The sequence below is a fragment of the Arvicola amphibius genome, chromosome 8 (assembly GCF_903992535.2).
Source record: "Arvicola amphibius chromosome 8, mArvAmp1.2, whole genome shotgun sequence".
NCBI lineage: Eukaryota > Metazoa > Chordata > Mammalia > Rodentia > Cricetidae > Arvicola > Arvicola amphibius.
In genome coordinates this window covers 15,244,713-15,256,748 of record NC_052054.1, presented here as the reverse complement: position 1 = coordinate 15,256,748, position 12,036 = coordinate 15,244,713, and the positions used below count along the sequence as shown (strand labels likewise).

The following is a 12,036-nucleotide window of genomic DNA, read 5'->3' as shown; positions in this document are numbered from 1 at the left end:
TCACGTGAGCAAAGTGTACAATCACAAGGACCAGCTACATGTGGCAGACAAGCTGCATGTGACAAATGTGTCATGTACAGACAAATAACAATAGCCAGCTGTAATGAATAACCTGACGTAAACTCACTCCTATCTGAGATACCTGGGAGGGGCCCAAAAGCACAGTGTGATTCGCTGCTCCACACTCCTCGTGCCTTGAGTCCTCTGCCATGATGAACCACAAGAGACCGGTGAGCTATCAGAACCCCTAGACTCAAGCTGCTCTCCTCAGAGAAAGTGCTCTGAGACACAGCCATCCTGAGCAGGTGAGAGGGGACCTGGAGTACTGCACAATGTGGTTTTGGAAGCTTAGCAATTTGGCAGATTTAAAATGGTCCTGTAAGGTAAATCATGAGTGGGGTGTGGTGTGCACAGCTTTAGTCCAGCTCGCAGGAGGCTCTTGGTGAGTTCAAGGCCAGCCCAGTCTACAAATTGAGTTCCCAGACAGCCAGGGTGACATAGTGAAAACCCTGTCTGAAACAAACAAACAAACAAACAAACAGTGTTCTCCTGTTGCTTATTTGTTTGTTTTATTTTTTGAGACATGTCTTATTATGTAGTCTGGGCTGGCCTGGAACTCTATGTAGACCAGGGTGGCTTTGAACTCACAGGCTGTCCTCCTGCCTCCGCCTCCCAAGCCCTGGAATTACAGCACCATGACACCATGCCCAGTATGGCTTTGTTCTCTCTCTCTCTCTCTCTCTCTCTCTCTCTCTCTCTCTCTCTCTCTCTCTCTCTCTCTCTCTCTCTCTCTCTCTCTCTCTCGGAAGGCCTGCCACCCAGCTCCCAAATAAATACACGGAGACTTATTCTTTCTTATGAATACTCAGCCTTAGCTTGGCTTGTTTCTAGCCAACTTTCCTAACTTAAATTATCCTTTTTCTCTTTAACTACATTTTGCCTCTGGGATTTTTATCTTTCTCTATTCTATATATCGTTCTTTCCTTCTCACTCCGTGACTGACTGTGTGGCTGGGTGACAGGCCCCTGGCGTTCTCTTCTCTTTCTTCTTTTCTTGCTCCTTCCTCTTCTGGAGCCTAGATTTCTCCTTTTATTTATTCTCTCTGAATGGCAGCCCCACCTATCCCTTTTCTGCATAGCTATTGACTGTTTGGCTCTTTATTAGACCAATTAGGTGTTTTAGATAGGCAAAGTAACACAGCTTTGCAGAGTTAAACAAATTCAACATAAAAGAATGCAACACATCTTTGCATCATTAAATAAATGTTCCACAGTGTAAACAAATGTAACACATCTTCAACCAATAATCCGCAATATAAGACTGTCACATAGATGGAACCCAACAGTACAGGCCTTTGAATGGCTTCTTTCGCTTAGCGTAAAATCTTTGGGAATGATCCATGGGTATCATGATTGACAAGGCTTAGGGAAGGGCAATGAAGCTGTGGGAAGGAACTGTGGGCTCTCTTGTAGGGCTGGGATGTTTCTGGGACAGAACGAATCGGGTACTGTAAGTTCTCTAGGAAATCCATCCATTTATCCTTTTATGTTGTTGTTTACAGAGCAACAAACAGGTGCCAGCTAAACACGGGTGTAGTGGGTGAAAAGCAGAGTGATGGTCCCCTCACCCCATCCTCTGAGCTAGAGCTATTGCTCACTAGAAAGGTGCCTGCCCAGTATTTGCAAGGCCCTGAGTTCAGTGTCTAGCACTGGGGAAAATAAATTGTCTTCAAGGCTTTTTAAAAAAATTTTTATTATGTGCATTAGTGTTTTACCCTGGGTTTCAGGTCCCCTGGAACTGGAGTTACAGATGATTGTAAACTGCTGTGTGGGTCCTAGGAACTGAACCTGGGTCCTCTGGAAGAGCAGCCAGTGCTCTTAACTGCTGAGCCATCTCTCTAATCCCCCCTCAAGGATCCCGAAAGGAAGAAAACATGCAAATCTCCCAGGCTTAAATGGCAAGTTGTGCTCTGGACAATCAAGCAGACAGAAAGAAGCTTTCTTAGAAAGAGTGGTTGGGGGGGTAACCAAGTAGGTCAAATTAGACCACAGATAAGAAAAAAATATACAAGTAAGCCACATAGCCATGAGGGATCAGATCAGGCCTGGGGAAGTGGTCGCTGTGTTTCAGGAGGTTACTCCGGGCAAGTGGAGTCAACGCTAGGGCACCCGTGGGGATGCAGTCAGGTCATTGGTGGTCTTGGCTACTACTGGAAGGCCTTTAGATTTTCCTCACAGTGTAAGGGTATCCATTGGAGAGATCTGTAGGGAAAAAGTGAGTAGGTCAGGTCTGTGTCTGATGAAGGCCTTTTGGGCTGCCTGGCCAGAGAACAGCTTATTAGAGAATGCATATAAGATGGGTTGGAAGGGTGGGGGAAACCTAGGGAAAGGCAATAACGGAACATTGGTGTGTGTTGTAAGGAGGCCGCTAGTTAGTTCCCTGGGCTGCTTAGCCCTGAAATAACCATGCAGAAACTATTATTTAAATCACTGCCTGGCCCATTAGCTCTAGCTTCTTATTAGCTAACTCTTACATCTTAATTTAACCCATTTCTATTAATCTGTGTATCATCATGTGGCAGTGGCTTACCGGATAAAGTTCCGGCATCTATCTTCAGTGGGGCGACATGGTTTCTTTCTGACTCTGCCTCCTTTATCCCAGCATTCTGTTTAGTTTTCCCCACCTACCTAAGTTCTTCCCTATCAACAGGCCAAGGCAGTTTCTTTATTCACCAATAGTATTCATAGCATGCAGAGGGAAATCCCACATCAGGTATGAACGAGGCAATGATAGGAAAAAATACAGCACACACACACACACACACACACACACACACACACACACACAATGTTTCCAAGGGGCAGAAGCCAAGTTGAAGCCACATCCTCAAGTCCCTCTCCAGAAGGCAACACCAGCATAGCCTGCTTTGTATGTTTGATTCCCTGTAAAACTTCATCAAGATAAGGTGTTGCCAAGTGAGAGTGTTATCACACAGCCAAACACTTTCTGTGTGATGAATGACGTCTTAGTCTCCCCCACAGACAGAATCTACTCTGACCTCACAGCAAATGGAGAGAGGGCAATGTGGTTAGTATGTAGACTTGTCATTTATGAGTGTAACTGTACTTAGAATTTTAGCTGTACTCATTGTTCAAATGTTTTGTTTTTACTTTTAGAAATGAAAGTGAATTCACTGCAATTTCCTTTCATAAGTACACAGCATTTTCCCCAAGAAAATTGAACATTGTTTCATTTAAAGTAGTCCCCCTTATCCCTGGAGCATACCTTCCACGATTCCCCAGTGTTACAGGTACCAAAAGCCCATTAAGCTGTTGCCTCCCAGCCAAAAGGATGGAATCTACCTCTAGGTGGAGACATGCCATTGTCTACTCCTTTAAGACCTAATCCAGGTGGACAGGCCAATCTTCTGGCCAAGAGACCACCCCTAGGAAGCTGAGTTCATCCAACTCTATGCTAAAGAGATGGGAGGAATATTTATCCCTTTAATGAGATAGTGTACTTTTCTCTCCCAGAATTCCTGGCTCCTGTGTGGTCCCTCATGAAACCACAGCCATTCAGCCTCCTAAGTCAGCCCACTTTTCTGAATGAGTCAGGAAAGCATATGGATTTTCCTTTTCTTCTTTCTCTTCTCTTTTCCTTTCTTTTCTTTTTTTTTTTTTACCAGAAGCAGACGCCATATTTCTATTAAAACACAACACACCAAAGCACTCTTATCAACAAGCACGCTGAACAGCAAAACAGATGCTTCTGCTTCAAATCCCTAGTCCTTTACAAATAGATATTAATTCAGAGTCACCCCCGGAAACTGTACAAAAACAAAAAAAGATTGCATGGGGTCAGGACCAGAGGACCTTTTGTTATGTGCAGTGTGTGGTATTTGGTGGTTTTTTTTTTAAAAATAGTTCTGGGTACTGAAGCCAGGACCTTGCATATGCTAGCAAAGTGTTATACCACCAAGCCCAGGACTGAAGTTTGGTCTTTAAAGACAGATTCTTGACAAACTCTAGGCTTCCCTCAAGCTCATGACTCTCTGGCCCTGGCTTCTTGAGTGTTAATGCAGGAGTGCACACCCAATTTTGTTCAAGTGTGTCTGTTGAGACAAGGTCTCACTCTGTAGTTCTGGCTGGCCTAAATTCCCTAGGCAGACAACCAGGTTGGCCTCAAATCCACACAGATCTGCCTATCTCTGTGTCCCACAGTGTACGACACCACACCCTCCCTGCCTAAGTATTCTTGAATAGCTCTTCAGTTAACTCTGATAGTTCCTTCAGACCGAGAAACCTGATCTTAGTTTGAGTGGGCTACTTGGGCTTTTCTGTCTTTGGGCTCGTTGGAAGATTTCCTGGGTTTAAAGAACTTGGCCTCTGGCTTCCTGGTTTCTGACATACTTCTTGGCTTCTTTCCTGCCATCTCAGGCCCTGAAGCTTCTAGGGTCTCTGTAGCTGGTAGGGCCTTCCTTTTCTTTCCCTGATGTGGATTTGTATCAGGTTTCTTTTTTGGAGACTTTTCCCCTGTGATATTTTCTTGCATCTCCAGGTTTTCTTTATTCGGTGTTTCTCCTGTTGGGACCAGCTGTGGGACTGCTTCTTCACTCTCGTCCGTCCCTTCAGGTTGTGCTTTTACTTTTCTGGTCTTTTTCTCCTGGGATCCTGGGGCCTTCACTCGAGCACTGCTAGTTTTACCTTGAGACGCAGTCTTTTTGGAGCTTTTCTTTAACATTTTGTTTTTCTTCTTCGACTTTTCTTTTTCATAAATCATTTTTTTCTTTATTACCTTTTTCCTCAGGCTATTGAAGGACATGATGTTGTTTTCATCCGGGCATGTGGCAAATGAGGAAAAGATGGGAAGGGAAACCGACTTCTCAGTTTTTAGGAACAAGAGTTTCACACGCTGCCATTTCTCTGGCAGTTTTTCTGAAAGCATTTCTGAGACAGCCAGGATGTTTTCAATGATGTGCTGAGGCTTCATTCCAGTGTGACCAACACGCACAGCACTGCAAGAACCTTGTTTGGAGATGTTTAAGACGGTCCCTGTGATACTGTTGTTAATCTCTTTGGACAGATTCTTGGCCAGAGGTTTACAGATACTGGAACTTTCTTCCTCTGATAGAAGTGTCTTCCTATGTGTGTAGGAAATGCCGTCTAATTCTTTCATCAGCAATGAAGATGTCAAAGCTACCCAGGAGGCGGAGCTTGGCTTCATTGGCTTTATATTCTGTTTTTAAAGTTTTCTAAAAGGGATAATCCGAGAGATGCTGTTGATGCCATGATTTTTCAAAAGCGTTTTATAGAAACATTCTGTCTGTTCAGGTGACTCACAGTCATCTTTGGTAAACAAACAGACTTCTGATGAATCTGATAGAATACTATGAGGCAAAGACATTCGGGCCTGCAGTTCTTTCTTTGGAATTTTCCATAATACCACCATTAAAAATAAATTCTCATTCCCATTTGAAAGTAACTCATTATTGTTTTTTCTTGACTTGGAGTGTGCAAGCAGAACTTCCACTGCCTTTCTAATCTGCTCTCTGTCCAGATGCTCCACAGCAGTTGGCGTGTCGGCTGAGGCCAGGGTGGAGGCGGACGCAGAGCCCTCCATAACTCTCCTAGCCTCGTGCCTCTTTCTCTTTTCTAAGCATGCTTTATTTAACAGTTGGGACTTCCTCGTGCTTTCTCTAAAGCCAATATTCCCCTCCCCTTTTGCTATGTGGCTTACCTCCACTGTTGAATATGCCAGCTCAACTCAACAGCTTCTCTTTGGGCAGGGTCGGGTGGGTTTGCTAAGATTCATAGCTTGCTTGTCCTGGGCTTTGCTTTTAAATTATAATAAAATTTTCTTTAAGTTTTTTTCTGAATGTTTTTTCAAGTGAGTCTAAGGGTCCTCAAAGGGGACCTCAAATCCCCTGGTAATGTGAAGCACCCCAATGGGTCTAAAAATTTCTGGGAATGGGGTGTTTGAAATCCATTCTAAACTCACTACAGCACATACTTACTTGTGATAAGATTTAGCTTATAAAGTAGGTACAGTATGAGATTAGTAATAATGTACTATGTGATAATAAAACTAACACCCCTGTTATTTCCTCCCTCAAGAGGATTAAGGCAAATGCCAGTTCTTTCAGACTAGTTGACAAGGGCACCTGTAATGCCAGAAAGTGCACCTGTAGATAGTGGGGACAAATCTACAGAGATACTCATTTTTTTGAAGACAAGGCTTCTCTGTGTGGCCCTAGCTGACCTCCAACTCACAGAGATCCACCTGCCTCTGCCTCCCTAGTGTTGGAATTAAAGGTGTGCACCACAACCACTGCCCAGGTCAGAAGTTATTCTTTTTTTAAAGATAATTTTAAAAATTATTTTATGTATGTAAATACTTTTCCTGCAAATATCAGTATACCATGTGTGCGCAGTACCTGCAGAGGCCAGAACTGGGCATCAGATACCCTGGAACTAGAGTTACAGAAAGTTGTGAGCTATCATGTGGGTGCTGGGAACTGAGTCCAGGTCCACTGAAGTGCTCTTAACTACTGAGCCATTCCTTCAACCTTAGTATATCTCTTTTCTTTCTTTTTCTTTTCCTCCTTTCTCCCTCCCTTTCATCCTTCCTTCCTTTTCCCCCTCTTTTTCAAGTTACCCTTCCTTCCTTCCTTCCTTCCTTCCTTCCTTCCTTCCTTTTCCTTTTTTTTCCTTTCCTGTCCTTCTTTCTTTGGTGTGTGTGTGTGTGTGTGTGTGTGTGTGTGTTTGTGTGTGTGTGTGTGTTTGTCTGTGTGTGTTTGTCTGTGTGTGTTTGTGTGTGTGTGTGTTTGTCTGTGTGTGTTTGTGTGTGTGTGTTTGTGTGTGTGTGTGTGTGTGTGTGCGCATAGGTCAGAGGACACTCTGTGGGTGTCATTTCTCTCCTTTCACCCATGTGAGTTCCGATGAGTGAACTCAGATCCTCATTCTCAGTGGCAGGCACCTTTACCTGCTTAGCCATCTCACGTCTCCCCCAACCCCCAGCCTGTTTTCTTTGTCTTAAATGACAGGACACCTTATCATTAAGATTGTGCTAGCTTTTATAACAGCCACAACTCAGCAGCTCGATAGAACAGAAATTATTCTTACAAAGTCCACTTGTCGGGATACGTGTGGAAGCATCTAGCTCTGCGGAGTCAAGAGGGAGACTCTGGGGTCCTACGGAAATCATGGTCTATGAAAACAAAGGAAAAGAGAGTAGCCACAAGCACAGGGAAGTCTTTTCCTGGGCTGAACTTGGAAGTCATATATTTCACTTTTGCCTACATCCCAGAGGTCAGATTTCAGGGTCACACTTAACTATGTTTTGTGGCCAGCGCAATAGTTGGCAACCCTATGACTGTGGCAGAAAAATAGAAATATAGATCAATGCTTTTTCCTTGGGGCGAGCTAAAGCTGCTTTTTGAGTTTTGTGACTGAGAGTGAATACTTAGGTGCATAAGGGCTGATTCAGAGATCTGTGGGCTCATGGGAGGTCCAAACGCCTGTCTGGAGGTTCTGGAATATAAGCGAGGGAAGCACTTCTCCCTGTCTGTCTTTGACAGGCTGAGTAATATCCACTTCCCTGGGATGTCATTTTCTAGCCTGTCATCAAACTATTACTGGTAACATAAAAATCAAAATGGCTCCAGAATGGGCAAAAAGAGCAAAAATCTCTTTCGAGTCAGTGGTTTTACCCACAGGGCAAAATTGCCACACGGAGATTATGCTGGGAAATGAACTCGCCAGAGGCAACAATTTTCCAGACTCCGAAAATACCTTGGAAAGTTTGAGAAATACCAGCCTGGCCAGTTTGCCTCTTGACCTGGACATTCCAATGCGCTTGCAGAATTTATAACCACCCTGATTTGTGTTGAACTTCCCTCCATCCACCTTATGTCTCTCAAAGAATTCTAAACATCGCCTCCCATTTCTCCGAGTTCCCCTTCCCTGTGAGGGAAGCGAGGTCTGGCTCTAGCTGAGCTCTCCAGCTGCAAATCCCTTCTGCATGCCCCATCCCCAAAAACCTGTCTTTGATTTTTTTTTTAAAAGAACACTTCCTTGATTTTATTTTTACATCACTTTATTACCTTGAATCATGCTTTATATTTATCAGGTTTGCAATAAGCGTATTGAGATTTTGAAATCTCACTGTTTCTCATCGATCTGAACCCAGAGGGGAGCCCTAAATCCTTCCCACTGTCTGATCAATGTGCATATTGAGTAGACCGGTTTATCAAATGTAAGAGAAGAAGCTGGTGTTCTGAACTGAGTGCTTTGTTTGGGACCAAGCTTCTAGAGCTTTGTGAAGAAACCCGGGGAAGGCTCAAGGGCTTGCCTGTTTTTAAAATGATCATATGATTGCCAAGATACTTCCTTTATCTCGCTTCCTTCATCTTCCTTGCTCCCTTTTCTTTCTCGTTTAAGGAGTTTTATTTGTCAAGTAGGCTCATGACTCGCAATGCAAATTTATAAATAGATTTAATTGAGATCAACCTATGAATCAGTAGAAGAGAAGAACCCTTGGCGGGAACGTAAAGTCAGCCCAGGCAGCTGGACCGGAAGCAGTGAGATTGGGGAAGCTCTCCCTCTTGATTTTAAGAAACGAGAACTGCTTTTTGTTTGAAAGTTGGCACAGTTTTAAAAGCCATCCGGAACATGTCTAAAACAGGATCAGAAATATCCCACACCCCTCTCAACCCCACTCAGAGACATGAGATTTTCCAAATTGATAAGGGCATTTGAAAGATTCAGAAGCTGGGGTTTCTGCTTAATTTTAGAAACCAGGCTTGATTTTAGCTGAAGGTTTGATCAGCTGTCTTTGTGCTTTGGGGAACTTTCACTTTGGTCCTGGGAGAGCTTTGGGGTGTCAGGAAGGGTCCTGACGAAGAGGGTGGCTCAGCGGGTAGAGATGCTTTGCTGCTCGGGCGTGGTGCTAGATTTGATCCTGGGGACTCACATAAAGGTGAACGGAGAGAACTGGCTTCAGAGAGTTGTTCTCTGATCCCACACATGCACGCCACACCCCACAATGACAATATTATTAATAACAATCCAATGTTAATGGTTTTTCGTTGCTGTCTCAGAGTAATCTTGAGTACCTTCAAGTAGGTTGCTGTAAGTCTGCTGATAACAGACTGTTCTTAGACAGATTACCTCCAGAAACTTCTTACAAATGGACCAGGATCCTAAGGAAGACAAGTTCATAGGTGCACTGTGGCATACACTTAGCCGGCCACCCACAACACACATGTAAACAAACCAGGGCTCCCATGGATGGGGCTCCATGCCATTGTAATAATAACAAGAACAACAATAATAATAATAATTGTTGTAGGAGGGCTGCTTGGTCGTTCTGACCGCTCAGCAGCTCAGACCTGAAATAATCACACAGAAACTGTATTATTTAAATCACTGCTTGGCCAATCACTTAAGCATATTGCTAGCTAGTTATTATATCTAGAATTAACCCATTTCCAGTATTTTATATTTTACCATGATGTTTGTGGCCTACCAGCAAGGTTATTTCAAATCTGTCTCTGGCAGCGTCTCCATGGCTTCTCCCTGACTCTGTGCTTCTTTCTCCCAGCATTCAGTTTAGTTCCCCCACCTAGCTCTTACTCTACCCTATCAGACCAAGCCAGTTTCTTTATTAACCAATGGTATTCACAGCATACAGAGGGGAAATCTCACATCAAATAATGATAATAAATGTTGACAGGCTTGATCTAGACCAGGCCTGCTGCAGATAATAGCTGCTGTGTGTTTGTGGGTGCTATGGCCATGTTGTGCCCAGATGGCAACATTTCTGGGTGCTCCTCTCATCCTCCGGCTCTTATCACGTTCTTTCCGCCCCCTCTTGCAGATGTCCCTGGATGGGATGGAGCATATGCTTAGAGCTGAGCACTCAACAGTCAACCGCCAGGCCCTGAATCAACTTCTGCCCACTGTAAAAGGAAGCTTCCCTGACCTAAGGCTGAGGGCAGCACGAAGCTACGGTGTGGGTCCAGGCACAGCTGAGCATCGTTGAGAGTGAAGTTCTTAGATCCCTCCAGCTCTAGCAGGTTCTGCGTGGTGCTGTGTTGAGCGGAGGCTTGATCTTTCAAAACTAAATGCCTACTTATTATTTTAGGCAATAAAGCTACCGAAGGGACGAGGCATTAGCGATTGGGGTCTACAGCTTTCCCTGTCTCCTGTTCTCATTGAGGAACCACTTATCCCATGTTGACCACATTCTTTAAGTATGATGAGAGAGTTAATTAGATTAAGGTTTTCCTTTGGCCCAGGAAATACTAGGCTTTTATAAGGCATTCTGCATCTCTCTGCTGTGGTTTAAGAATAGGAGGCCTAAAAAAATCAGAAACATTTATTTTCTTGGTGTGTATGTATGTGTGAATGTGGGCTCGAGTCTGCCATGGGAGTGGATGGAGGTCAAAAGGTAACTCTTGGGATTTGGTTCATCCTTTCTACTTCGCCAAGGAAGGGCCTCTTGTTTCTGCTGCTTAGGGTACTCCAGGTTAACTGACCAGCAAGTTTCCAGGGAATCCTCCTGTCCCTGCCACTCACCTAACAGGATTATGGACCCAAGTCTCTTGCTCCCTCTTTCAGATTTGTGCATGAGTTCTGGGGATGGAACTTCGGGCCGTCATGTTTCTGCAGTAGTAAACGCCTTCAACTGTTAAGCCATCTTCTGGCTCTGTATTGTTTTGAGGCATGGCCTCATGTAGCCCAGGCTAGCCTTAGATTTCCTATGTAGCCATGGGTGGCCTTGATCCTCCTGAGTCTGCCTCCCAAATGCTGGTGTCACATGCATGCCTCTCCATGACCAGCTTTATGTCTGACCTTAAAAGTGAGGTGTTTTCAACTCCTTTCTAAAATTCCTTGTTTTCCCAAAGCAAAGATAATGTCATAAAAATTTATTCTTGTGCATTTAGTTAGAATAATTTAAGCCTATGATCTTTCAAAGTTGTTAGTCTGGCAGAATAAAAGCATTCACTCTGTTTTTCTGGTCCTTGTTGGCAGAATTCTCTATTCTCTTCTAGGGCAATAATGCTAACAGCTAATGCTTATTAACTTTCTCCCAAATTCTGCATGGTAGCTACCCTGCACATGTTAAACAATATCATCTTTGTATCAGCCTCACAGAATAGTGTTCTTAGTACCTCTATATCACAAATAGTAAGATAGGCTTAAAGAGATTAAAAAATTTGCCCATGATCATAAGACTAGGAAATAGCAATATCAGAATTTGAACCCAGACAGCCCGGCTCAAGATGTGCCCACCCTGGTGATCTTAGGACCTCCACGCCTAGGGATAAGTCCAAAGACTTTCCATACTTTTTAAATGATAAGATATCCTTTACTTTATGGGCATTTTTCCTATATGTGAAAAGATCTTGATCTCATTAATAATCTGATTTCAGTGAAGGATGGATTGCCAACTTAGTTAAAGCCAAGAGAATGCTTGATTCTACATCATTTTCTTTGAGCCATCTATTATTTTTAGCCATCAAGAGGAAGAGCTAGGCTCTTGTCTGAGAAAAAATTCTGCCAACTCCATAGGCCGGTTTTGGTTTCTGAGTGACATATCTATTGAGGACTTTTGCTCCTGGCTGTCTTCCCCTACCATCATCCTTGGTGACATCAGTATCCAACTGGGTGACCTGTCTAACATCTGGGCCATTTCGCTTTCTGATTACCTGCTTTGGGAGCAATGATTTTGGCCCCCCATTTTTCAACTGAGTTACCCGTTTCCATGGTTACAGCCTAGCCCAGGAGCTGCACCTTCTCTGGCTTCAAACATCTCACTCTACACAGCACTCACTGTCCTTCCCAATTATTTACTAGAATAGCCCACCGCTGCCGGGTGCCGACCTCCTCCCATCCTTCATTCATCGATGCTATGCCCTTGTTATTACTCTTTAACTATCACATGCCTTCATTTCTCTCCCACCTCCATATTCCATATCCCCTCATATTCCATATCTGTTATTATGACGACTCCCTTGCAAGTACGTAACTTCTC

The 12,036-nt window shown here is 43.8% G+C and overlaps 1 protein-coding gene across 1 annotated transcript; it reads right to left on the bottom strand.

Annotated features, from left to right (window-relative positions):
* Positions 1 to 4,308: 4,308 nt before the first annotated feature.
* LOC119820746 (ribosomal L1 domain-containing protein 1-like) lies at positions 4,309 to 5,619 on the bottom strand. The gene is given in 4 exon segments (XM_038339308.2): positions 4,309 to 5,096; positions 5,099 to 5,155; positions 5,158 to 5,251; positions 5,254 to 5,619. Coding segments are annotated over 4 exon segments (1,305 nt in total).
* Between the last annotated feature and the right edge of the window lie 6,417 nt (positions 5,620 to 12,036).